The sequence below is a fragment of the Sphaerodactylus townsendi genome, linkage group LG13, assembly GCF_021028975.2.
Source record: "Sphaerodactylus townsendi isolate TG3544 linkage group LG13, MPM_Stown_v2.3, whole genome shotgun sequence".
In the NCBI taxonomy this organism is placed as follows: domain Eukaryota; kingdom Metazoa; phylum Chordata; class Lepidosauria; order Squamata; family Sphaerodactylidae; genus Sphaerodactylus; species Sphaerodactylus townsendi.
In genome coordinates this window covers 5,925,935-5,953,845 of record NC_059437.1, presented here as the reverse complement: position 1 = coordinate 5,953,845, position 27,911 = coordinate 5,925,935, and the positions used below count along the sequence as shown (strand labels likewise).

The 27,911-nt window shown below is 46.0% G+C and overlaps 1 protein-coding gene across 1 annotated transcript in view; it reads left to right on the top strand.

The window, feature by feature from the left end:
* LOC125442931 (synaptotagmin-like protein 2) overlaps positions 1–27,911 on the top strand; it is a 78,091-nt gene that overhangs the window by 25,678 nt on the left and 24,502 nt on the right. Inside the window, exons 4-9 of the mRNA XM_048514721.1 lie at positions 12,367–12,466; positions 15,426–15,516; positions 16,804–16,897; positions 20,206–21,264; positions 25,046–25,136; positions 26,613–26,757. Of these exons, the coding sequence (XP_048370678.1) occupies positions 12,367–12,466; positions 15,426–15,516; positions 16,804–16,897; positions 20,206–21,264; positions 25,046–25,136; positions 26,613–26,757 (1,580 nt within the window). The remainder of the gene's footprint in view (positions 1–12,366; positions 12,467–15,425; positions 15,517–16,803; positions 16,898–20,205; positions 21,265–25,045; positions 25,137–26,612; positions 26,758–27,911) is intronic.

Here is a 27,911-nt window from a genome sequence, read left to right as displayed (position 1 = left end):
ATCTGGAGGAACCGGGTTTGATTCCCCACTCTGCCGCCTGAGCTGTGGAGGCTTATCTGGGGAATTCAGATTAGCCTGTGCCCTCCCACACACGCCAGCTGGGTGACCTTGGGCTAGTCACAGCTTCTCGGAGCTCTCTCAGCCCCACCTACCTCACAGGGTGTTTGTTGTGAGGGGGGAAGGGCAAGGAGATTGTCAGCCCCTTTGAGTCTCCTGCAGGAGAGAAAGGAGGGATATAAATCCAAACTCTTCTCCTTCTTCTTCTTCTTCTTCTTCTTCTTCTTCTTCTTCTTCTTCTTCTTCTTCTTCTTCTTCTTCTTCTTCTTCTTCTTCTTCTTCTTCTTCTTCTTCTTCTTCTTCTTCTTCTTCATATAGCCACTCAGTTTTTGAGGTTTCAACTTGTCCCAGGTGAAACTGCACTCTCTCTGAAATTGCAGGTTCACAGCTGGGGACCAGGGGCGGGGGGGGCACTACTTGAAGATTCATGTCTGTAAATGGAGACATTTGTTTCTTTCCTGGGCCCTACTCCTTTAGCCCATACCAGGATGGTTCACCAGTTGTCAGTTTTCCTCAAAAATCACACCTGGCCCTGACCACATCCTGACTGCCACGTGGTAGGATCAAATCTGGGTTAGACCGCCACGGTGTGCTGTTCATAGGGCTTCCTTTGGGGGCTGTTCAGTTGGCACAAAATGTGCCATCAAAATTCCTTGTGGGTGCATTTTGTAGATAAGACATCTTGCCAGTCTAAAAAGTTCTGTGCTCGCTGCTGATTTGCTTCTTGGCTGAATTTTATCAGCTTTAGGACCAGAGCATTTGAGATGTTACCTTTTCCCCTGTGAACCTGCATAATTAATCAAGTTCAGCTTCAGACACCTTTCTCTGTGTTGACCTCACCTTTAGAGAAAAGTTGAATTGTCATACCCTTACATAAAGCAGTGGTGCGACCACACTTGGAGTACTGTGTCCAGTTCTGGTCGCCACATCTCAACAAGGATATCGAAGAGATAGAAAAAGTGCAGAGAAGGGCAACGAGGATGATTGAGGGACTGGAGCACCTTCCTTATGAGGAGAGGCTGCAGCGTTTGGGACTCTTTAGTTTGGAGAGGAGACGTCTGAGGGGGGATATGATTGAAGTCTATAAAATTATGCGTGGGGTAGAAAATGTTGACAGAGAGAAATTTTTCTCTTTTTCTCACAATACTAGAACCAGGGGGCGTGCATTGAAAATGCTGGGGGGGAGAATTAGGACTAATAAAAGGAAACACTTCTTCACGCAACGTGTGATTGGTATTTGGAATATGCTGCCAGAGGAGGTGGTGATGGCCACTAACCTGGATAGCTTTAAAAGGGGCTTGGACAGATTTATGGAGGAGAAGTTGATTTATGGCTACCAATCTTGATCCTCTTTGATCTGAGATTGCAAATGCCTTAGCAGACCAGGTGCTCGGGAGCAACAGCCGCAGAAGGCCATTGCTTTCATATCCTGCATGTGAGCTCTCAAGGGCACCTGGTGGGCCACTGCGAGTAGCAGAGAGCTGGACTAGATGGACTCTGGTCTGATCCAGCTGGCTTGTTCTTATGTTCTTATGAATGAATTTCAAATGGGGCACCTTGACCCTGAGTAGAGCTCTTAAGATTCGCACTGTATCAGTGCGATCCTGAACAGAGTTACACCCTGCCAAGCCTGTTGACTTGACTTAGCTTAAGATGGCTCTGCATGTCGCCTTTGATACTCCTACGTTTTGGAATTCTCTGAAGTTAATAATGAAGTACAGAGAAGCGTCAGTGTTAAAACTGCTCTATGAAGTAGGCTGGTGGTGGATTCCGCACAGAATATGTGTAACAGGTTGCAGTCGTTATAAAGCAGTGATGGCGAACCTATGGCACGGGTGCCAGAGGCGGCACTCAGAGCCCTCTCTGTGGGCACGCGCATACAGAGTTTGTCATGTGGGGGCAGAAAATCACACACCCCCACACACATCTTGACTGGCCTGGGCCACTGAGCACGACGTGTGCGCATCGCAGTGAGCAGGGAGGACTTGACTGGTGGACCTAGTGCCTAGTGGCTGCTGCCCGAGGTGGGGAGGGAGGTGCAGAGGAGGAAAAGATGCTAGAGAGGCACAGAGCGGTGCGTGCGGGACTTCCTGGAGGCTCGAGCAGGCTGGCCCCTGCTTGAGTGGGTGGGGCGGAGAAAGAGGGAGCCAACCGTTTTTTTCTAAACTAAAACCTCAGCATTCAGGTTAAATTGCCGTGTTGGCCCTTTGCGATAAATAAGTGGGGTTTGGGTTGCAATTTAGGCACTTGGTCTCAAAAAGGTTCGCCATCACTGTTATAAAGGAACCCGTTTTCCTTTTTCCCGTTCGCATGCATTCCGTTCACTCATTCCAGCAGTGACTGAAGCCCGTGGAAACAATCCAGGTTGCTTTTGCGCCTTTGCATGGAGACGCTTATCTTTGTTTTTATTTCCTGCAACACATGCTTGCCTGTGCAGGCAGACAGAAATGAATCCTCTCCGCCGTGCTGATCGTCCCACAGTTTGATGGGCTGCACCTGAGTAGCTGCGCAGGGGGAACACACAAAAGAAAAAAGAAAAAGGGACTTCCCTGCCATGGCTGGGCAATAATGAATATATTATTGCTGGGAGGAAGAATTAGGACTAATAAAAGGAAACACTTCTTCACGCAACGTGTGATTGGTGTTTGGAATATGCTGCCACAGGAGGTGGTGGTGGCCACTAACCTGGATAGCTTTAAAAAGGGCTTGGACAGATTTATGGAGGAGAAGTCGATCTATGGCTACCAATCTTGATCTGCCTTGATCTGAGATTGCAAATGCCTTAACAGACCAGGTGCTCGGGAGCAACAGCCGCAGAAGGCCATTGCTTTCACCTCCTGCAGGTGAGCTCCCCAAGGCACCTGGTGGGCCCACTCGCGAGTAGCAGAGAGCTGGACTAGATGGACTCTGGTCTGATCCAGCCTGGCTTGTTCTTAGAGCAACATAAGAACAAGCCTCACAGCTGGACTCAAACCAGAGTCCATCTAGTCCAGCTCTCTGCTACTCGCCTAGTGGCCCACCAGGTGCCTTTTGGGAGTTCACATGTAGGATAATGAAAGCAATGGCCTTCTGCAAGTGCTGTTGCTCCCGGTAGCACCTGGACTTTGTTAAGAGCATTTGCAATCTCAGATCAAAGAGGATCAAGATTGGTAGCTATAAATTGACTTTCTCCTCCATAAATCTGTCCAAGCCCCTTTTAAAGCTATCCAGGTTAGTGGCCATCACCACCTCCCATGTGGCTGCATATTCCAAACACCAATCACACGCTATGGGAAGAAGTGTTTCCTTTTATTAGTGTCTAATTCTTCCCCCAGCATTTTCAATCGAGATGCCCCCCTGGTTCTAGTAGAGATTGTGAGAAAGAGAGAAAAATTTCTCTCTGTCAACATTTTCTACCCCATGCATAATTTTTTTTATAGACTTCAATCCATATCCCCCTCAGGACGTATCCTCTCCAAACTAAAGAGTCTCCAAACGCTGCAGCCTTTCCTCATAAGGAAGGTGCTCCAGTCCCTCAATCATCCTCGTTGCCCCTTCTCTCTGCACTTTTTTTCTATCTCTTCAATATCCTTTTTGAGATGTGGGTGACCAGAACTGAAACACAGTACTCCCAAGTGTGGTCGCACCACGTGTCTTTTATATAAGGGCATGACAATCTTTTGCAGTTTTATTATCAATTCCTTCCCTGATTATCCCCAGCATAGAGGTTGCCTTTTTCACAGCTGCCATACATTGAGTTGACATCACCATGGAACTATCAATTAAAGACGCCCAAATCCCTTTCCTGGTCTTTGTGACTGATAGCACTGACCCCTGTAAGCGGTAAGTGTGAAGTTTGGATTTTTGCCCCTATGTGTGCATCACTCTTGCATTTTGCTACATTGAACTGCATTTGCCATTTCCCTCTTAGCCCACTCACCTAATTTATCAAGGTCCGCTTGGAGCGCCTTTCGCAATCCTTTGTGGTTCTCACCACCCTACATAATTTTGGTATCATCTGCAAACTTGGCCACCACGCTTCACCCACCCTACTTCCAGGTCATTTATGAATAGGTTAAAGAGCACTGGTCCCAATACGGATCCTTGGGGGACACCACTCCCCACATCTCTCCATTGTGAGAATTTCCCATTTACACCCACTCTTTGCTTCCTGTTTCTCAACCAGTTTTTAATCCATAGGAGGACTTCCCCTCTTATTCCCCTCTTATTCCTTCATTGCTGAGTTTTCTCAACAGTCTCTGGTGAGGAGCTTTGTCAAAAGCCTTTTGGAAATCCAAGTAGACAATGTCCACTGGTTCCCCCTTATCCACATGCCTATTTACATCCTCAAAGAACTCTAGTAAGTTTGTAAGACAGGATTTGCCTCTGCAAAAGCCATGCTGACTCTTTCTCAGCAGGTCTTGCTTTTATGTACATCGTTTTATAATCTTTATCTTTAATAATGACGAAGATTCTACTAATTTTACTTCAGGGAATAGAAGATGTCAAACTGACTGGCCTGTAATTTCCCGGGTCCCCCCCTAGATCCTTTCTTAAAGATTGGTGTGACATTGGCCATCTTCCAGTCTTCAGGGATGGAGCCTGATTTCAAGGATAAGTTGCATATTAAAGTGAGAACATCAGCAATTTCATGCTTGAGCTCTTTAAGAACTCTAGCATTTAGTTTATCAATGGCTGCCAGAACTTCTTCCTTGTCTACCACTATCTTCGGTTAGTTCCTCGGATTCATTTCCTCCTAAGAAGCTTGGTCTTCAGGTGCAGGAATTTTCCCTCACCTCTTACTCTTGGGTGAAGACAGATGCAAAGAATTCATTCAGCTTTTCTGCAATCTCCCCTGTCATCTTTTAGCACACCCCTTTGTTCCTTTGTCATCCTAACTGGCCTTACCGCTTCCCTTGCTGGCTTCCTTGCTTTTGATGTGTGTACTTGCAAGAACTGTTTGTTGCTGGTTTTGATGTTCACAGCCATGCGTTCCTCATAATCCTTTTTTGCCTCCCTTACAGCTAACTTGCTTCTCTTTTGCCACCATTTGTGTGTTCTCCTCTGGTATTCTTTATCAGTTAAGTTGGACTTCCATTTTCTAAAAGACATCTTTTTTTCCTAATAATAATTTCCTCAACGTCCCTTTGTTAACCATGGTGGCTTTCTTTTGGACTGGGCGCTGCCTTTCCTAACCTGTGGAACACATTCCAGTTTAGGTTTTAAGACTGTGTTTTAAATAACCTCCAAGCATCTTGGACATTTTGACTCTCTTGATTTTCCTTTCAGCTTCCTTAAGCACTATCCCCCTCATCTTTGAGAAATTTCCCTTTCTGAAGGCTTAATGTAACTACATTAGTAGTTGTCACTTGTTCGCATGCAGAGATACTGAATCTGACAGCATTGTGGTCGCTGTTCCCTATCGGCTCAACAACACTGACTTCCTCGCACTCAGGTCCTGGGTCCCACATAGAATTAGATCTAGGGATCACCTCTCCCCCTTGTTGGTTCCACAACCATCTGTTCTAAGCCACAGTCATTTAGCATATCCAGGAATGCTCTCTCCTTACTATGACCTGAACATGCATTTTTCCAGTTTATGTGGGGATAGTTAAAATCAACATTACTACGACTATTATTGCTTTTGTTGCTATCTCTAATTTTTTTTTTTTCCATCTCAGAATCCCTTCTTGTGCGCTTTGGTCAGGGGGACGATAATATATTCCTAATGTTAAACTATGCTTCACCCCTGGTATTGATATCCACAGTGCTTCTGTAGAGGAATCAGCTCCCCCTGCATTGTCTATTTTGTGTGACACTATGCTCTCTTTGATGTAGAGGGCCACCCCACCCCCAATACGCCCTGTCCTATCCTTCCTGTAGAGCCTGTAACCTGGGATAACAGCATCCCACTGGTTCTCCTCATTCCACCATGTCTCTGTGATGCCCACTATATCAATGTCCTCCTTCAAAACTCTGTACTCCAGCTCCCCCATTTTAGGTCGAACGCTTCTACTATTAGCATAGAGACACTTGTATACTCTGTCTCTGTCCCTAACCTGGGATTTATGTGTTTTGCCCTCTAGCCTTTTGTAGACACTATCACTTATCACATTGCTATGTTCCTCACTTGTATGTGGTTGATTTAAAAAAACCTCCTTCTCTGTCTGCATCCCCATCCTTATGTTCTTATATTGGGGTAGATCTATCTGGTGGTCACACTGACTGCCCTGGGGAGAAAATGTACTTGGGGGATTTTGGACACTTTTGGGCACTTGGAGAATCTGCCCGCAAGGTGCTGGGCGACCTGCACAGAATGACAGGTGGGTGGATTCTCCCCCTGCATAGTGGACGGGGCAGAACCTGTAGTGAACAGGTGGAAGGGAGGAAAATAAAGCATTGCCCACCTGTTGTGCTCATGCAAGAGTGCCTCCAACCTGGGGTTGTGCAAAAGAGTCACTGGTTTAGTGATTTTCAAAAAATCCCAACTTGAGGGGAATAAAATGGGCCAAATTTGTTTTGGGAACAGGATTTGTGCAAAGTCCTCCCTACAAACTATTTACCGTGTTTCCCCGAATATAAGACAGTGTCTTATATTAATTTTTGCTCCCAAAGATGCGCTATGTCTTATTTTCAGGGGATGTCTTATTTTTCTGTGTTCTGTTCGTCGGGCATGCTTCCAAACAAAAACTTTGCTACGTCTTACTTTCGGGGGATGCCTTATATTTCGCACTTCAGCAAAACCTCTACTACGTCTTATTTTCCGGGGATGTCTTATATTCGGGGAAACAGGGTATATAATGTCTTACACCTGTAATATTTCGCCTGTGCAGAATGCCCCAGTGTTAGTATTACACATTTGCTGCCAATATAGGATGGCTTGCATGGCAGAGGTGTAATTGAACACTGTACCACTGTACCAAGTTCTCCTGGTCGTCTGGCCTCTGTTTTAAAATTACAGAAAATGAGTGAAGAGGTTATAACTTTTAACACAACAACAAACAAAGCAAGTTGAACTGGATAAGCAACTGTGAACCAAAAGTATAATTGTCTTCCTAATTCCGTCTTGGTTCCAAGCCACTGTTTTCTTAGACATCTCTAATATACCAAAACTACCTTTTAATATTGTTTTCTTTATGAAATGTTTTAAGAACTGTTCAATACAAAATGTACCTTATTTTACAAATCCTGCTAATCTTCAACCTCAGAGGACTGATTTGCCAATATTTCTTGTCAGAAGAAATTAAAGTAAAAAGCTGGTTATTCTGCAATGCATGATTGAAATTAAAGGTCAGCACCCTTCTGGTTGTCGTGACTAGTCACAGTTCTTCGGAACTCTCTCAGCCCCACCTACCTCACAAGGTGTTTGTTGTGGGAAGAGGAAGGAAAAGGAGCTGGTAAGCCACCTTGAGTCTCCTTACAGGAGAGGAAGGTGGGGTATAAATCCAAAACTCTTCACTCTTCTCTCTCTCTCTCTCTCTCTCTCTCTCTCTCTCTCTCTCTCTCTCTGCTATTTGATTTTAAAAGCAAGAGAGCACACTACGTAGAAGTCTGCTAATAGTTATCTATCATGAGTGATCCTAAACCAGTGATGGCGAACCTATGGCACAGGTGGCACTCGGAACCTTCTCTGTGGGGGGGCGGAAAATCACCCACACACACACACACCTAGGCTGGCCTGGGCCACCGAGCACGATGTGCGCGCACCGCGATGAGCAGGGAGGACTCAGCTGGTGGGCCTGGTGCCTGTGCTCCAGGTGGCTGCTGCCCGAGGGGGGGGGGCGCAGAGGAGGCAGAGATGCTAGAGAGGCACAGAGCAGTGCGTGCGGGACTTGCTGGAGGCTACAGCAGGCTGACCCCTGCTCAAGCGCAGGGGGCGGAGGAAGAGGGAGCCAGCTGGTTTTTTCTAAACTAAAACCTCAGGATTCAGGTTAAATTGCCGGGTTGGCACTTTGTGATAAATAAGTGGGGTTTGGGTTGCAATTTGGGCACTCGGTCTCAAAAAGGTTCACCATCACTGTCCTAAACCATGCACATTTGCTTAAGAACATGAGAAGCATAGCTAGATCTGATCAAGATCCACTTAGGCCAATATTCTTTGTTACCACACAGGACAAAGTCTGCCAGATATTGACCAAGAGTCCACTGACAGCCTTCAGGGCATAGTGGTTTATTTATTTATTTATTTATTCACATTTTTATCCCATTCTATCCCACAGAACAATTAAAACACAATAAAACAAACAATACAGTATTAAGCATTAAAACTACCGGTATAAAAATGCCTGCCACATTGTAAAACAGTAGAATAAATAGCTATAAAAATCAGATAGCGACTAGGTAATCTTGGGCCAGACACATAGTTTCTCCCCATCCCCCGCCCCTTAGCCATCATTCAAAACTGTTTGTGTGTTTCCCAAACCTCAGTTCCCTGCCCTCCCAGACCAGCCTGTTCTGAAACCCTGCACCTTGTGGGGCATGGAAATCTTTTTGCCTCTGGTTTGTTTATCATCAGCGCATAGGCAAATCTTGTCTAAGCATTCCTTCCATTCTAAAAAATGGTAGATAACAAACATTTGGTTGGGAAAAACTTGGAGATTTGGGCATGGAATCAGAAGAAGGTGGGGTGTGGAAAAAGGAGTAGCCTCAGCAGGGTCTAATGCCAGAGTCCACCCTTGAAATCAGCCATTTTCTTCAGGGAAACTCTGAGGTCTGGAGACCAGTTGTAAATTCCTGGAGTTCTCCAGGTATCACATGGAGGTTGGCAATTGTATCCATTTGGAGGAGGTGGAGGTGGAGTTTGGATTGATACCCTGCCTTTCTCTCCGAAGGGAGACTCAAGGCGGCTTACAAAATCCTTTCCCTTCCTCTCCCCACAACAGAAACTCTATGAAGTAGGTGGGGCTGAGAGAGTTCTGAAGAACTGTGACTAGCCCAAGGTCACCCAGCAGGCTTCATGAGTAAGAGCGTGGAAACAAATGTAATTCACCAGTTTAGAGTTCACTGTTCACATGGAGGAGAGGCGAATCAAACCTGGTTTTCCAGATTAGAGTTCACCGCTCTTGGCTGCTACGCCACCAACTGACTTCGCCCCCAAAGCAGGCAGCATATTGGTCAGTTCTAGTGCCGCCAAACTGTGGATGTTTCCATTTGAGCTTGGTTAGAGCAAATGTACCTCAAAGTGCTGCTGAAGTTATGTTACAACGCACAGTGCCCTTGCTGGGCTCAAATAGGCCTCCCACTCGTGCTCACTTAGCAGCAAGAAAGTTCTGCCACCTCCTCGCTGTCTGAAACATTAGTGTGCTTTTATTTTTCTTTCTCCTTAAGGACACTGCTTATTCCTGTGCCAGGGCAAACAATGGGGCATCTCCTTTTATTAGCTTTCCTAGCCTCCTCCTGTGTTTGCCAAGATCGGATGACTTGGACTCAAAACAGGAAGTAGCTCAATTAAAATCCTGGAATGGATTAACTCTGTTGACAGCCCTCTGCCACGTCCTGTTTGGGGTTGCTGCTGGGTTTGTCAGCTCGCTGCACAGGAGGGAGCTGAGAGCTGGGTCTTTGACTCCTAGGGACACCACCTGTTTTAACCCTCTGCTGGCTTTGCAGAAGAAGAAGAAGAAGAGAGTTTGGATTTATATCCCCCCTTTCTCTCCTGCAGGAGACTCAAAGGGGCTGACAATCTCCTTGCCCTTCCCCCCTCACAACAAACACCCTGTGAGGTAGGTGGGGCTGAGAGAGCTCAGAAGAACTGTGACTAGCCCAAGGTCACCCAGCTGGCGTGTGTGGGAGGGCACAGGCTAATCTGAATCCCCCAGATAAGCCTCCACAGCTCAGGCGGCAGAGCTGGGAATCAAACCCGGTTCCTCCAGATTAGAATGCACCTGCTCTTAGCCACTGCTGCACCAGGACTGTTATTACAGTCCCGCTGGGCATGCGAACAGCCACCCTGCAAGCCACAATAGCTATACACCATCACTGTGCTACGGCGGCAGCCCTGGTGCCTCTGACTTCCGCCACCATCCGTGTGGCTGCCCCTGGATCCACCTCTCTGTAGCACACAATTGGATTGTCTTCTGAGAGCTATGACAATCTGTGTTTCACGGGGAATCTTTTATCGGCAAAAACTATCTGTGAGATCTGAGGCAAGTTGCAGAGGGGTTTAATTAAACCATTCTGGCTGCAAGTGTTTTCAGGCCTTCGTCCCCATTCTCTTCATGAACAAACACACCTTTGAATAGCAATCACATTCCCACCCCGTAGTTATGGCTTTATTCCCCTAACTCAGTGGTGGCGAACCTATGGCACGGGTGCCAGAGGTGGCACTCAGAGCCCTCTCTGTGGGCACGCGTGCACAGAGTTCGTCATGTGATAATAGTGTAATTATTTCAGGGAGATTATTAGCATTAAACCTAAGACCTAGTTTTGGGGAAGCAGTGTAGGTAACCCTGTTATGCACTGTTAAACCCCACTGATTTTCATGGGAAGAACGAAAGCATGATCCTTTACCTGGGAGTAAGCTCAGTTGCTGGCAATGGGGTTTGCTTCTGAGTAAACCCTCCTAGGGTCGTGATTCACCCGTTCGAAGCGTTGCACAGTTGCTTCAAAGTAAAGCCACCGACTACCACCAAGCTTACTCCTGAGTAACAGATGCCTCGGAGCCAACCGTTTGTTCTAAACTAAAACTTCGTATTCAGGTTAAATTGCCATGTTGGCACTTTGCAATAAATAAGTGGGGTTTGGGTTGCAGTTTGGGCACTCGGACTCGAAAAGGTTCGCCATCCCTTCCTTAACTATTGCAATTTCCCTAGTCTCCTTTGCCTGTTGCTGCTATGTTGAGAGGCGCAAAACCATACTTTCTCACATGCCTATTAGCCTTGCCCATGCCCATCGCTACATAAACAATTGCCTGTCAGATTTTGAAGCTGAACCCTATTGCACATTCCTGCGCAATAGAGCATGCTCAATAGCAGCAGCAGAACCGCTTTTGAGGCCTGATACTGCAGTCAGCATCAGGTTTAATCGATTTAAGTCTCCACTGGGGGAAGAGGCCAAGAGTTAGCTGGGTGAAAACTCATAGATGGGGAGAGGACAACAGAATTATGCAAAAGCTACAGTGCTGCCAGAAGGAGACTCTACAAAGTTGTTGCAACCTCTGGACCTATTGTAAGAAGAGTCTGAAGGAAGCCTCAGTTCTCTGGAACTCTGTTTCTAACAGTGCCTCCAAAAAGTTTTCTCATTGGAGAACCTGACTCAGCACCCCCAGTCAAGCGTAGGCCCTCTTCCAGACTATGGGCAGGTACCCAACCCAGTGCTGGCACAGATAATTAGACCCCAGTCACTTCTTTCTTTGAACAGATGAGTTCCTCTTAACCACAAATGTCTACACGTATCCATTCTGCAAATAGTGACACTTGCCCTCAAGTTCTTAGAAGAATGGCTGTGCTAGCAGAAGAGATCTTTAGGATCCAACCTAATGTCTTCTCAGGAAACATTGTCGTGAATCCAAGGAAGGAAGGAAGGGAGGGAGGGAGGGTCTCACACACACATGCAAAAAAGTCATACGGGGGATTGGGTTGGCAGCTGCCCCACCTGAAAGACTATGGAGGGCTGGACTGACCTCAAATATAGCCTCCATAAATGTCACAATTTCACTTTCAGCACATAACTAGTAGTGATGTCACCCCTGCACAGGATACTCTAGGATTCCCTCAAAACAATGGATGCCATTTTGTTCTTCCCATTTTATTGGACCAAGTCTCATCAGATCTTGGGCCCAAACTCATCAGATCTTGGAAGCTAACTAAGGTTAGCCTTGGTTAGTACTTGGTTGGGAGACCACCAAGAAAGTCTAGGGTTGCTTTGCAGAGGCAGGCAATGGCAAATCACCTTTGAATGTCTCTTGCCTTTTGGGTGGCTGTAAGTCGAATGCAGCTTGGTAGCACTTTCCAAAACCTTTCCCACCACTCTGCAGAGCAGCAGCAGAGGACCAAAGTGATTGGCAGGAGGCAACCTAGCCAGCCTAGCTGAGGATCATGGGAATTGCATGGACAACAGCTACAGTAATGAGGAGAGTTGGACGAGAAAGAGTGGGAAAGCTGGATCTGCCCTGTTCATTTTGGCCCAAAGAGTTTTGCACAGTGAGTAGGATGGAAAACTCAACAGTTGCTCCAATGCACCTTTGGCTCAGCAAGGCCGCTTAATTTCACAGAGTTGGTTTGGCCCTGATATTCATCATGCAACCATCATTTTCTTACACACACAAAAATAAAACACAATGGTCATCATGGTTGGGGTTCAGTTTTGAATTTGATCTAATTGACTCTCTAACAGATGAAACAATTGAGCGTGCCCGAGAAAGTCTGGAAGGCGGAACGACACTTTTGCCCTCGGAAGCTACAGCTGTACCCTTTCCTGAATCGGAAGAAGACAGGTAATTATTAACAAAGGGAAACAATGGGAGCGGAACACATCGCCATGGACCCCAATCAAAGAAGTGACTCGTTGTTTGAGCACCGAGGTTAAGAGCATGGCATTCCCCCCAGCACAGGTGGTACTTTGAACAGGAACACAAACAAAAGGCAGGTCCCTGTCCCAGAAAGCATCCAGGTTAAATTTAGGGGTAGTTATGGTGGAAGGCAGCACAGCCTTGGGTCCTATGAGATTCCCACACTATCTTGCCCCAACACCCCTTCTGTAGTCTCTGCCCTGCATAGTTTTTGTCCCTTGAAAGTCCTACAAGAGAACCTCCCAAGCTAGGAACATCTATATGCAGAAGCAGTAAACCTTTGAATGCCACTACTAGGAAGCAACATCAGGGCAGGCCTTGGCCTCTCTGCCATGTTGGTTGGTCCTCCAAGACAACTGGTTGGCCAGTGTATAAAGCAGATTGGCGGGCTAGATGGACCACGGTTCTGATCCAGTAGGAAGAGAGCCCTTCTCACTCTGTTTCCAGAAAAGCTGATAAGATCCATCCCAAAGGCCAGGAGGGATGTTTAAGATGTCCAAGAGAGAGCCATTGTCTATGAGCATAGATAAGAGACTTTTCTTTCTTATTAAAAAAAAATTCTATTCCTTGATGAGTTGCCAAATTAAATGCTCCAAATTAGGAAGGAAGCCTGACTGAAAAAATAATTACTAACAAGGGGGCTAACCAAAGATGCATTCTTGCCCCCTTCTTTGTTTAATCTCTCCCTAATTACCTCACTCCATACCTTTTTAGAGCTGATGGGAACAGTCCAAGACTAGGTTTAGTTTATGTCCCTGTGCTTCTCTATGCGGATGACACAGTTTTGCTCTCCTCCTCGTAAGTGGGTCTCAAACGGCTCTTGCATTCCTGTGCTATTATCTGGCAAACAGGCTAGCTAGAACTTAACTATGAGAAATCTAAAGTTCTTGAATTTGCCCAATTATGGACCCATTGTCATACAGTGGTCAGAATGTCAGAGTAGGGTCCGGGAGACCTCCACTCAAATCCCCATTGAGCCATAAAGCTCACTAGGTGACTTTGGCCCGTCATTTGGTCTCAGCCTAACCTACTTCACAGGATTGTCGTGGGGATAAAATGGAAGGGAGGAGTACTATGTAAACACACACACCCTTCAGAGGGTAAAAAAATGTGCTAGAAAGAATGCAAGTGAATTTTAAGTATTTAATTAATTCGCCTTTCTCCCCAAGGGGGATCCAAAGTGCTTACATCATTCTCTCCTCTGTGTTATCTTCACAACAACCCTTAAGGGGTAGGTTTAGCTCACCTGAGGTCACCCAGCAATCTTTTACGGCAGACTGTGGATTTGAACCTGGTTCTACACAATCGTATTTTGTCACTCTAACCACTAGACGATGCTGGCTCTCCAAATTAAGTTATGCAGACTTAGGCAGGAAGAAAACAAGAGAGGTGGCCCCACAGAGGTGTCCTGGGAGGAGATTCCAGTCTAAGATGCTGCAAGAGATAAGCAGAAGAATTGATTTACAGAGGAGGCATTCTGACTCACCCAAGGCAGTCGACTAAGAGGAGCAGTAGAAGCTGCATCAGTTGCAGCAAGTGTAAGAATATCTGCACCGACTAATGCATTTATCAAATCAAGATTCTCCTAATGTAATTTAGCAAAAAATCAAGTGAGGGGGGTTTTTTTGCTTGCCCCCCCCCCCCCCCACAATAGGCAAGAATAATAATTAATGGTCAGTTTCAGGATTGTTTTCAGGCAACACGTGGAATTCTGCAGCCAACTATAGACGAGTGGCTGCTCATCCAACATTTTGCTGGAAAACTCCTCCTCAACCATCTTGTGCCACAAAATTCAGAAGTGGATCCAGCATCCTTCCCGGAGGGTGGCGGAAGTCAGAGGCACCAGGGCTGCCGCCGTAGCACAGTGATGGTGTATAGCTATTGTGGCTTGCAGGGTGACTGCTCGCATGCCCAGCGAGACTGTAATAACAGTCCTGGTGCCTTTAGCACCACTTTCTGGTACCCTCCAGTAATGGGACCCCAGCCGTTATTGAAGTGTTGCACAAATGTTGCATGAGGGCAGAAACGTACGGTCTGTACTATAGGGACATGGGGTCACCCACGTCCCTGGGCGCATGCCGTTTGGTCACGTAGGGTGCCAGGCACCTCCCCGCGTAACCAAAAGGCGTGTGCCCCATCCAAACAGCACTGAGCCTCCCCACCTCCCTGCGGGGGTGGGGGACCCAGAGAAAGGGTTGTCTCTGGGCGCCATTTCCCCCCAATAACGCCTCTGCACGACTGTCTTCCCTTAAAAAACAAACATTCTTGAACATCCTTCTTAGTTCTTGCTATGAAATTGCTTTAGGACTCTACGCACTATAGAGCGTGTGATGTAACTGTTGAAAGAGTCTTTAAGGAATACGGAGAGATATCCACGGTCTCATTTGGTAACACGGAAGCCTCCGATAAACCCTGAAACGGGCTTGTGACAATAACGTCTCCAGCTGGTTGATAAGATAGGAAAAACCCATTCTGAGCAAGAGGCAAACAGGGCGGTTAATCATTAAACAACAGCAGCGGAGAGATGAGGTGGCCTTTGAATGCACCTTGCCAAACAATCTGTCTGAAAACGTAACAACTTTTTGTTTTAGCGAGCTCCTTTCGTCAGCAGCCTTGGCAGAAAAATGGAGCCTTTTGCAATCCAGCAGGCTGATGGAGAAACGTTTAGGTCCTACTGGTTTTGAAAACAGGTGGTGTTAAGCATGAGTCTAAAAAGAAAATGAACAAAGTCAATGAAAATAACAATGATGATAGTGATAAAACTGGGAACATCAGACAATTTTTGCACCCAAAAATGTCTCCCATGACTTCTTGGAGCCTTGAAATCTGTGGCTTTCAGTCAAATCGGTGCTGGGTTAGCATCTGTGACTTTCCTTCTCCTCAGACCACGGGAACCGGTTTTGGATTCTGCGGAAGGATGTCAAATGAAACATAACCCAAGGCTGAGGCTGTCGACCCAGCTGTCCACTGAAAAGGTAACGTCCGGTGAAAGTACTCAATCGCATGTTGACTTAGAACAGCTGGTCTTGGGTTGGCAGGACACGCCCTAACCTGTATCAGGTTAAAGCAGTGGGACCATTGCCATTTTTTGTAAATGATTTTCTTAAGAGAGGAGAGAAGCACAGAAAAGCAGAGCGAGAACAGAAAAGTAGACCATGATCACTATTCTACATCTAGGTCCATTTATTTATTTATTTATTTATTTATTCATTCATTCATTCAATTTATAGACCGCCCCATCCCCAAGGGGCTCTGGACGGTGCACAACATTCATATATATACAATAAATAGAGGTTCACAATAGTGACCACATAACAATCAACACATTAGCTAAAATCCAATAAAATCTATTTAAAAATAGCGATCCACGTAGCAATAGTAGGCATCCTATACCCAGTTCATTAAAATCTCCCCAGAAAGAAGGAAGGTCAGATCCCTCTCTAGGAGGGTAGCATAGATGGAACCAGACTTAAGATGGTAATAAATGCATAAAAGCAAGGGGGGGGGGGTTAGGGTTAGCCTTATGGAATTCCGCCAGAGGCCTGGTAAGATCGAGACTGTTCCGCCGGACTGCTGGAGGTACCAGCCGTTGACAGTGCCCCCTCCCATGGCCTTTACATCTGTGCCTTTGCTACTCTGGGATTTGCTGTCCTTCCCTCCTTGAAAGAGGATTTGGAAACGAAATTGTCGGACGCCATTTTACAAATTAATTTTAACTATTATATTTAGTCTCTCATTTTACCGCTGCTTTTAAAGGTTTCATCTGTTTTTATTTGTATATGACGGCTATTATGTTGTACACCGCCCAGAGCCCTCAGGGGATGGGGCGGTCTATAAAACTGAAAAATAAATAAAAAATGCTGGCGGATGGATGCTCCGGTGTTCTGCTAGGCCCCACGTCAGTGCTCCTGCACCGCAACTGGCCCTTCAGCACAGTGAGGGGGGGCCAGAGGGGTTCCGGGGGTAGATCTGCTGTAGTCGACTTCCCCCTGGATTTTAGAACTAGGAATGCTGCGGCCAGGGCCTTGGAGTCACACCAGCTGAAAGGGTGCCATATCTCCCGCCCTGTGGAGGGCTACTAGGCAGCTTAGGGGTTTGTTTCTTTTTTGCTGCCCCCCTGCACCCCCTGAAATCCCTCTGAAGGCAGCACAACAACCGCTGAACTGTCCCCTGATTGGGCACGCGGCAGCCACACTGAAACATAGCACAGCAATATCCGTCCGTTCCTAACAAGAATGAACATTTTTGACCATTCTCCTCAGAAATCCAGTCTAGAAGATATTTCTCCAGCAGACAGCGGGGTTGGTGTAAGTCCATTCTTGGCCACAAGAAACAACTCACTAGGAAATGGCAAAGGTATGTTTTAAGTGTGCTTCTGAAGTAACTGTTTGCTCCATGGGACTGTTTCAGAGCATGTATCTACGGGGCATTTTTGAGTCTTTAGCACCTTTGGAATTCTTACACAGCGTGGCGGCTGTTGCAGGAGGCAGAGCCAGCCACAAGATGGCTGCTGCGGCCTACTTTACAGTGTTGTTGTAGCAACTGCTGCCAAAGCAGAGTTTTGAAAAATCTGCACAGTCAATCAGCTCTCCAAAACTTGTGGGGCAAAAGCCCCTCCTGGCCCTGCCCGCTTTCTAAAAACATTTGATGGGCATCAGGAGAGGGGTTCGTGGGCACCATGATACCCATGGACATCACATTGAGGATGCCTGCTGTAGAAGAACGGACCTAAAAATCAGGGTTGGAGATGCAGTATTTTGAGAGCGTGGAGGGAATCTTGATACCATCCTCCAATGCAAACATACATTCCCTCCTATATTTCTTGACAAAATGATCGTGTAGCTTTTCAGCGCTCTTCAGGTTAAATGAATGAATATTTATCGACAGATTGACCAGATTAATGTCAAAGGGATTTATATTTATATTATTCATAAATATTAATTTTTAAAACTACAAAAATACAATTTAAATTTCAAATTAGGAGAAGAACCTTACCCATCCGATATACTAAATTCGTACTCAGTTATTTAAACATAGTCCTAATTATACATACAGACCAATTTAATACCCACTTTTGCTGATTAAAAACCATATTTATCAGTGTAAACTTTTAAAATAGAATTAAGTAGTTGAAAACAATGCCAATCACAAGTGACCAATACACTAAATTCATTATCCGTTGCCTGTTACATTCTTGGATTTGCTTACAATCCAGGCAAATTTTGCTACTTTAACACTCTTCAGGTTGAATCATGGGAAAAGCTGTGCTTCCTCCCTGAAGGGAGAAGTTAGTAGATTCCACAGCAGTGGCGTAGCGTCAAGAAGGCAGGGGGCGTGACGCACTAGGTGCAGGCCGGTGCGGGGGTGTGGCAGGGGTGTTCCAGAATGCGGCGGGGCGCAGAGTTCATGCGTGCCCTGGGCAAAGTTCCCCCTCACTATGGCCCTTTCCACACGGGCCAAACACAGCGCCCTGGGGACGGCAAGAACACCGTCCCCAAGGAGCTGTTCGCATAGGGGACACAGCTGCTTCGCAGCCCCAGTCGCCTTCGCTTCAGCCTCCTCCAGCTGCGCTGAAGGTTTCACTGTTTCCCCAACCTGCAAGCCCTCGAAAGCAAGCGCATTTTTTTTGGGAAACAGCGGCTTCCAACGGCTGGAAAGGCGCCATCCCTCCCCCCTTTCCCGATCGACTTACCTTCCCTGCGACCATCCGGCGCGTCGCCATAAGCCTGGGGACACTCGCGGGCCCCTGCCCTCGCGACTCCGGAGCGGTCATAAACAGGGCAGGGGGCGTGTCCTCCTGGCACTCGCGACACGCCTGGACGGTGCGCGAGTGGAAGCGTAAAGTCGATCTGGCATCGCATGAAAAATTGTCTTCCTGGTAGTTACCGGGACCGTTCATGGAAACGGTCCCGGGAGGGTTGGGTCGGCGTCATGTACGCTGACCCAACCCCCAGCGTGGCCGTGCGGAAACGGCCTACGGCTCTGTTCCACAGGTATGTGGACGGCTGTCACAGAAACCTTTGGGCAAACTTTTTGAATTGTTTCCTGTCAGGTGGAAAGTGCCCTGACCAGGCTAGCCCGATCTTGTCAGATCTTGAAAGTGAAGTGGGCGTGGCTGTGATTGGTACTTGGATGGGAAACCACCAAAAAAGTCCAGGGTTGCTCCACTGAGGCAGTTGACGACAAATCCACCTGTTTGTCTCTAGCCTTACACATCCTTCGGGGTCGCCACAAGACTGGCTTACCAGCACTTTCCACCTCCAAGGTGAAAAGTAAGAATGTCAGCCAAGTCTGGGGCTACTGATGTAATTTTAATTAAAGCAGAGGCTGCCCCTATTAAACAGAAACTTTATGAAATAATTAAACCGTACAGCGATGTTGCATATCTTAAACATACCAGTTTCCTCGAAAATGAAGATGAAATGTCTTATGTACATCTTTGCTCCTAAAGATGCTACGGTATGTCCCATTTTCGGTGGGATGATTTATATTTCTGTTTTCTGTCCATTATCGTACCAAACAAAAATCCTGCTATCATTTTGCATTTCTTAGATACCTTATATACATATATACAGAGTTTCCTCGAATATAAGATAGCACTTATATTAATTTTTCCTCCCAAAGATGTGCTATGTCTTATTTTCAGGGGATATCTTGGTTTTCCTTTGTTCTGTTCGTCGGGCATGCTTCGCAAACAAAAACTTTGCACCAGCGTTCTACTTTCGGGGGATGTCTTATATTTCATGACTTCAGCAAAACCTCTATCATGTCTCATTTTTCTGTGGTGTCTGATATTAGGGGAAACAGTTTGAAAACTTTATTTTAGGCATAATACCAATATAACAAATCAGCATTATCCATACCGTTCCATATATAAAACCAACACAGGTATTATTCCAAAGTTCCTAAAAGGAACCGGTAGCTACAGAATTCAAAATCATGAAGAAGAAGAGCTGTTTGAAGTAGGAATGCAACCTTTCCCAGTAAATAGAGTATTCCTTTAAACTTAGCAGGAATATGAGTCAAAAGCCCATCCTAGCTTCTTCATATTTGGGGCAATTGGCATTATATGCAGTCCATAGACGCACCACTATAGAACTGTGGGGGCATTTCCGCTTCCTTATGGTAAGTCAATTTTTACAAACCTCCCTGGGAGTACAGAACATGTTGAAGGAATTACAACGAGTCCTTCGTATGTCCATCTGGCCAAGCTTGGGCTCTTGGAGTGTACTCTAGATAGTTCGCCATCAGATTGGTTTCGAAATTGACGTTGAAAAAGAAGGTGGTTTGTTACTTCGCGCTACCGGGTCTTGTAGAACTTGTAGCCCCTCGGTCAAGGAGTCGCCTTTCTAGTTGAAAAAAGAGTTCAGAAGGAGGTAGCATTTGTAAAGAGTCCCAGGAGAATCCCAGGGAAAGTATTTTAATTTCAACTGCCCGCCACCACTTAGATCCATGGAGTTGGGGGAGGATATGATTGATAAGGATACCAGTGTCCAAATTAAAGCACAGGCGAACCAGATGCCTTATATTTCGCACTTCAGCAAAACCTCTACTACGTCTTATTTTCCGGGGATGTCTTATATTCGGGGAAACAGGGCAGTAATTGCACACGGCTTTTGTACAGAAGTTACAAACAGGCTCTGAAAATTCTATTCTTGTTACAGACCCTGAAGGATGCTCGGTGTTTTTTGCAAAGCCTTCTGGAAAGGATCCGAATGACTTAACTTACCTGGCCGGCGTGGATGTTCCTGATATTCCTGATGCAGGAAGCCCATCAATCCAGCCCACTGCTCAGGAAAAAACGAGTCCTTCCAGCAAGATACCAGTGAAGACAAAGAGGCTATCCCTGAAGAGCTCCAAATTGCCCTCTCTTGAATGGGATGACGGTCTCCTGAAACTAAGTGGCAATTATACTATCTCATCTCTCAGTAATAAAGGTGAAGAGATAAGCCTAGACCGGGAACACTTCAAAAATCTTAAGAACTTCTGGGAGAAGGGAGGAGAATCGGCCTTAACTAAAGATACGCCTCAGAAACCCTCCGAAAAAGCCAGCGTGGTGGAAGTCAATGGAAGGCCACCCAGACTGAGACGGTCGACCTCGGTACAATCCAACCAGAGCCAAAACAGTGACGAAAAGCCGGGTTCTCATATCTACTCCAAAGCCCGGATCCTTCCCAAAAGAACTGCCACCTTATCTTCCAGTGAAGATGAGCCTGTTTACATCGCACCCCCCAGAAAAGGATCGGGGTCCTGTATCCCCAGATCCACCTATGGTGGGAGCAAAGGGTCAGTTCATAAAAACAACTCGAATGACGGGAACGGGAAGCAACATTCGGTGGAAGAAGAGAAGAAAGCACCGCGTTGCCCAAGGAGGTCCAAGCTGCCCGTTCGTGTGCCTTCCCTTAAAATTGAATCCCCAACCAAAGAGCCGAGCGGGATCATTTTTGAACCCGAGACGCCCGCAGACGAGTACGTCATGGCTGATGAAAGCAGACGTAAGGCAGATTCGTTGGTGGGCCGGGTTAAAATATTAATAGAGTCAGCATCTTTGGAGGATCTTGATAAAGTGACTCTGGAAAATAATCCAGACACTCGAAACCACCTAGAAACGAATGAAGAACCGCGTGGCAATAAGCCTTGCGCTCCTGCGAGCGACCCCCTGCAAAATGAAGCTGCTGATGAAAGAGAAGTCATTCAAGAACAAGATTATTCTGCATTGTCAGGTACTCGCTTGCTCGCTTGTTAGCAGAGGCGGGATCCAGCAGGTTCTCACCAGTTCCCGAGAGTGGGTTACTAATTATTTGTGTGTGCCGAGAGGGGGTTACCAATTGGGTCCGCTTTTCCACCTCCACGCCCTCGCCTCCCCGAGAGGCATACTGCCTTTGAACACAGGCTAACCATATAGCACCATGTACTCACAATGTAATCCCCTGAACTGGGTTAATCCCTTTCAGGTACTGCAGTAACGGCCCATTCCCTGCCTTTCCTACCCTGTCCCTACCCAGTCTCTATCAAAGAACCTCAGTGTTTCACTCATTGCTGTGTTCAGATTAGTAAGTTGGGGCATTTCTCTTACAATGTGCATACATCTGTGTTAGAAATGACCTGGTGCAAAAAAATTAAAGTCATGGTGGGGTGGTTGCCCAAGTGTGGGGGTGCATCCAACCTGTGGTTTTGCCCAGGGCTCCAGGGTTTGCCCACATGCGCCTCTGCCCCCTTTGCTGAGGGGGGGCTGGCGAGGGAACCTGTTACTAAAACTTTTGGATCCCACCACTGTTTGTTAGCATCTGTTTTGGACATTGCATCTCTGTTTAAAGAATGTCAGGGAGCACGTGTTGGTGAAGTCCTTTCTCTGCCTGCAGTTCTACCACTCAGAGGAGACCATACTGATTTTGGTGGACCAATGGTCCTACTTGATGTAAGACAGCTTCTATTCAGAGTGCAGACTTTGTAGGCAAAAAGTTCCTAGTTCAGTTTTTAGCATCGCTAGTGAAAAAGGTTTTCAAGCGGACACTTTTGCCGAGGTTTTTCTCTGCCTGAGACACTGGAGAACTTCTCTGTGTCAGAATAGATGATGCCTCACAAGACCAGCCAATGGGTCTCAGGTGATATATGTGAGCCCTGGTATTTGGTTTTCCTTGGTGACAAAATCGTGCATCAGGTACATCAAAAGCATCAGATAACAGGCAAAAAAGGACAAAGGTTCTTTTCCCATTGCTTGGGATCTACCCAGAGCCCTCAAAATAAGACAGTGGCCTTATATTACTCTTTTCTGTTCCCAAAGATGCGCTATAGGCATCTCTGCCTCTGTGGGATACCTATTTTTCTGTGTTCTGTTCGTCGGGCATGCTTCCAAACAAAAACTTTGCTACGTCTTACTTTCGGGGGATGCCTTATATTTCGCACTTCAGCAAAACCTCTATTATGTCTTATTTTCTGGGGATGTCTTATATTCGGGGAAACAGGGTATTCCTGGTCTTTACAAACTCTCCCCAAATCTCACCGCCACCATCCAGTTATAGGAACATGTTTACATTGTGAATGCTCTTCATGATGGACTAATGTATATACCAGGGGTAGGGAACCTGCGGCTCTCCAGATGTTCAGGAACTACAATTCCCATCAGCCCCTACCAGCATGGCCAATTGGCCATGCTGACAGAGGCTGATGGGAATTGTAGTTCCTGAACATCTGGAGAGCCGCAGGTTCCCTACCCCTGGTATATACATTACATTGGTTTTAGGGGGGAAATATTATGTATTCACATGTGCCTCTTTAATGCACAAGTTTCTTATCACCTCTTTATTTTGTTGTTCCTTTTCTGCATTGTTACTTATATATCATTTTGTAAAATTCCCATAGATTATATTTTTGCAACGACAGCAACTGTTCCTCTTTAAATAACTCCTTCAAAGTGAAAGCTTTTAAAGATCCGTTTTGTTGCAAATGTACCCACATTGGTATTTTATTCATATTTTTCCCCCCACAGGGAACCAAATCCATGCTTCAGTTTGTAGGATGATTTGACTTTCATCAAACATCTGAGTCACAACCTTGCATTAGGATTATAAATACTCTCACTCCACACCAAAATGCTTTTAACAGCTGGTTCTCTGTTGCTTCACAGATATATGTTTGGATTCTGTAAGATTCTGTTTGGTGGGCTGCATCATGTAGGAGGGTTAATTTGCATCAATCTCTTCTAGGAACTGAGTTGGCTTGTAAAGTGTATATTTTCTTTTCATGACTAGAGTGTTAGCCAGTTACTCGCTGGTCGAATCCCCACTACCATCTTAGCCAGGTTTCAGAACACAAACTAACCAGGTTTGAGGGACTACCTCCCCATTGCTTGCGTGGCAGATTCCGTTTCTGGTGCTCGTTCTCCCCGTTAATCCACGTTCCGGCAGGACCTGGTTTCAAGTGGCATAGACCCCATTAACACAGTTCAGAGCTGATCCGAGGGGAGGGATGAGGGTTGAAACCCTGATTCATTTCCCGCCCTGGAGTGTGATGCGGAATTCAGGCAACCAATCAGTGCTGCGATGCGTGCGCAGCCTTTCATTTCCGCTTTTGCGATCGGCCAGCAGAAGGGGACGTAGACGTTAAACAGTCAAACGTGTAACTTTGCATCGTTAATGGTTTACACAGGTAACAATCAACTGTTTGCACAGTTAAACGTTAAACTTTTACACGCTGGTTTTTTTGACCACGCCCCCACAATGTACGTTTCTGCAGTGGGAAAACGCCAGCCAATCAGGGGAGACCAGCGAAGCGAGCTCACCTGGTAGTGGGGATTGCTAAGAGTTCTGCAACAGGGTGTGTCTGCTGTGTGCTCGCTGCGGTGGGGAGGGAGAAACTCTGATGAAGAGGACACGGTTTCACAACAAACAGGTTTGGATCTGCGTGCAAATTTCAAGTGGGGATTCGACCACTAACTAGTCCATCCCCAAATGCATCTACATAGATCGTTTTACTGGTTTCTGTAGTTTTCAGATGTTTGGGATTGGAGCCTTACAGGTAAAAAAAATACTGTCGTAAAGAGACTGTATCCCTGAGCCAGCATGGTGTAGCGGTTAAGAGCGGTGGACTTTAATTTGGAGAACCAGGTTTGATTCCCCACTCTTTTACATGAGCATTTTGGAAGCACAGACATATGAAATTTATGTCCATTTAACAAGACTTCACTTGAAAGTAGACAGCAATTGCTGCGAGCCTTCTTCAGTGTAACTTCTATTGGGTTACTATCTGAGATCCTTCAGTTGGATGAGTCTGGAACTGTATCTGGGACTTCCTACACTCAATACACATGTTTCACACCTCACCTTCACCTCTTCCCGCTATTTATTTATTTATTTATTTATTTATTTATTTATTTATTTATTTATTTATTTATTTATTGAGCGACACTGCCCAACCTCCGAAGCGCTCTGGGAAGTGCACAACATTACTGGCATCTTACAACCCATATACAACAAACCCCATTACAATTAGGAATTAAAACGAAATGTATAAAATTAACAAAGATGATACAATGCAATGAAACTCCACCCAAACCCTCCCAAAGAGGGGGGGAAGCAAAACGAAGAAGTGGGTCCCATAGATGGCAAAAGGGAACTCCAAACCGGAGGAATAAAAAAGGGGCACTCAGTCAGCGACTGGACACTCCAAAGGCCTGGCGGAACAACTCAGTCTTACAGGCCATTACTATAAGTCAGGGATCTTCAAACTATGGCCCTCCAGATGTTCATAGACTACAATTCCCATGAGCCCTACCACTTGGCCATGCTGCCAGGGGCTGATGGGAATTGTAGTCCATGAACATCTGGAGGGCCATAGTTTGAAGACCCCTGCTATAAGTAATGGGTTCCTTGTTTGGACCTATAAATGTCTGGACCATATAATGAGAGAAAAGGAGGGTTGGAAATTTTAGAATCCTTTCTGAGCTGTAGTTTCAATGATGCCAGTGTGTTTCCACTGCTTAACTTGATCACATTTGTTTTCCAGAGGGAAACGGGTATTGCTCGGCCGTTGCTAAGAGGATGCCCCCCACCCAAACGGGCTCTGTGCCCCGCCAAGAGTATATCAACCTGCCAACGCACTAATGGAAAGTGAGTCTCTGCTTCTCCAGTAGATGTTTCCATTTTCTGATAGATGGTTTATTTTTCTTTAGAAGCCCAGAGTTAAACCAGAAGAAGAAGAGTTTGGATTTATATCCCCCTCCCGTGCAGGAGACCCGCTAAAGTGGGCTGACAATCCCCTTGCCCTCCTACGGCCAAAAAACCCCAGTGAGGTAGGTGTGGGCTGGAGTGAGAGTCTCCTGCAAAGCTGGGTGAGGACTAGCCCAAGGTCACCCAGCTGGCATGTGTGGGAGTGCACAGGCTAATCTGAATTCCCCAGATAAGCCTCCACAGCTCAGGTGGCAAATCAAACCCGGTTCCTCCAGATTAGATACACGAGCTCTTAACCTCCTACGCCGCTGCTGCACCAGCATGTTATACACAATTGTGTGCAAGCTGAAAAGAAGCATTGGGAGGGCAGAGATTTTCAAAGAAGAAACAGGGTGCAAAGGGGGTTCTGAATCCATTTCCACCTCTTTTCTGCTGCAATGTCTCTTCCTGTCAAGCATCTCTGCCCCGGAGAGTCTCTCGTGAAATGGTTTCCCTCCGCTAGGATCACACATCCTGGTTATTCATTGGTTCTTTAAATCCTTAACTCCCAACGAATTGCCGCCAGGCTGTTTTGGGTAACCTGAAAGCTTAATTTCAACCGCTAGAGGGCAGTGAAACCCTTCCTGAAATATTGATTGAATTATTGAAGATATTTCTTTGCTGCTTTTCTGTCCTACGCCTGAAGTGATTTCTTTACAGTTCAGTCGATATCAGTGTTATCATATCTGATTTTAAGAAAGAGAACCTGTGTCAGACAATGGGAGGAGGGAGGGAGGGAGGGAGGGAGGGAGGGAGGGAGGGAGGAAGGAAGGAAGAAAAAAAAAAAAAAAAAAAAAAAAAAAAAAAAAAAAAAAAAAAAAAAAAAAAAAAAAAAAAAAAAAAAAAAAAAAAAAAAAAAAAAAAAAAAAAAAAAAAAAAAAAAAAAAAAAAAAAAAAAAAAAAAAAAAAAAAAAAAAAAAAAAAAAAAAAAAAAAAAAAGGAAGGAAGGAAGGAAGGAAGGAAGGAAGGAAGGAAGGAAGGAAGGAAGGAAGGAAGGAAGGAAGGAAGGAAGGAAGGAAGGAAGGAAGATGTATATCCGTTTGCTTATTTCCTCCTCCCTCTGGTTTAGTAGTTCATTGGTTATAAGAATTCTGGGCTCCTAGGCAGAAGTCCAAGATAATACCTCAGAATGACTACACACATACGCCCACCAGGGCCAGGCAAAGGCATCACAGTGCCCCGGATGGGACAGGTGAAGGCAGCACTCTTCTTCTCTCCCCCATTCTTTGACAGAGCTGGGCTGTGAGCCGTCGGATCCCCCTGAGGCGTGAGGTCTGGGCCAGCTGGCCCCATTGTCCATGGGCTAAAACGTCCCTTTGCTTTGCCAAGGACCAGAAATGAAATGGTTTCATTATGTTCTTCAGATTCAAAGTACAGGTTGTCTTCTCATGGTTTGTCCTCTTCTCCCCACCCCCAGCCTACAGTAAGCCTCAAATGCTAACTCAGCAGTACCTGGAACCGGAGAGAGCCAAAGATTTGAGCAGATCCACCCCCCTCCTTCTCTCAGAGGTAAGAAACTCATGGGGAGCCCAGATCATGCCTGAAAGTTCTTGCGGTGCTCAGAACAATTCAGTTGTGTGATACCTGTTCTTTTGAAGCAGAAGCTTGGTCCAAAGGTCTATAGCATGGGTATGTTCATAGCTCCAAGGATTATGGATCAGATTATGGAGGGCTATGCACCAAGGATTATGGATCAGACTTTTATCCTGCCCTTACTCCAAGGAGGATACCTAGCTCTCCCCTGTTCCCTTATGAGGAGAGGCTGCAGCATTTGGGACTCTTTAGTTTGCAGAGGAGACGTCTGAGGGGGGATATGATTGAAGTCTATAAAATTATGCATGGGGTAGAAAATGTCGACAGAGAGAAATTTTTCTCTCTTTCTCACAATACTAGAACCAGGGGGCATTCATTGAAAATCGCTGGGGGGGGAAGAATTAGGACTAATAAAAGGGAAACACTTCTTCACCACAACAACATGTGGATTTGGTGTTTCTGGAATATGCTGCTACAGTGGAGGTGGTGATGGCCACTAACCTGGATAGCTTTAAAAGGGGCTTGGACAGATTTATGGAGGAGAAGTCGATCTATGGCTACCAATCTTGATCCTCCTTGATCTGAGATTGGAAATGCTTTAGCAGACCAGGTGCTCGGGAGCAGCAGGAGCAGAAGGCCATTGCTTTCGCATCCTGCATGTGAGCTCCCGAAGGCACCTGGTGGGCCACTGCGAGTAGCAGAGAGCTGGACTAGATGGACTCTGGTCTGATCCAGCAGGCTAGTTCTTATGTTCTTATGTTCATTTTACCTTCCCAACACCTGAGCGATACTATCTGACCCAAGGTTATTTGGCCCAGTGGAGATTAAGGTTTATTTAGTGCTTCTTTTCTCCTGCCCTTCTTCCAAGGAGCTACATGGGTCTCCTCTCTTTAATTTTATTTTCACAACCACCCTGTGAAGCAGGTTAGTTTGACGGAAAGTGACTGCTCAAAGTCACGAAATGAACTTCATGACCAAGATAAGATCTGAACCCCACTCTCCAAAACCTTAGTCTGCCAGTATACCACATTGGGTCCTATACTAACCCACCTTTCTAACCATAAGACCATCCACTGGGTAGAAAGTGAGGGACTTTTTAAAAAAAACCTACACGCTCCACCCTCTTAATT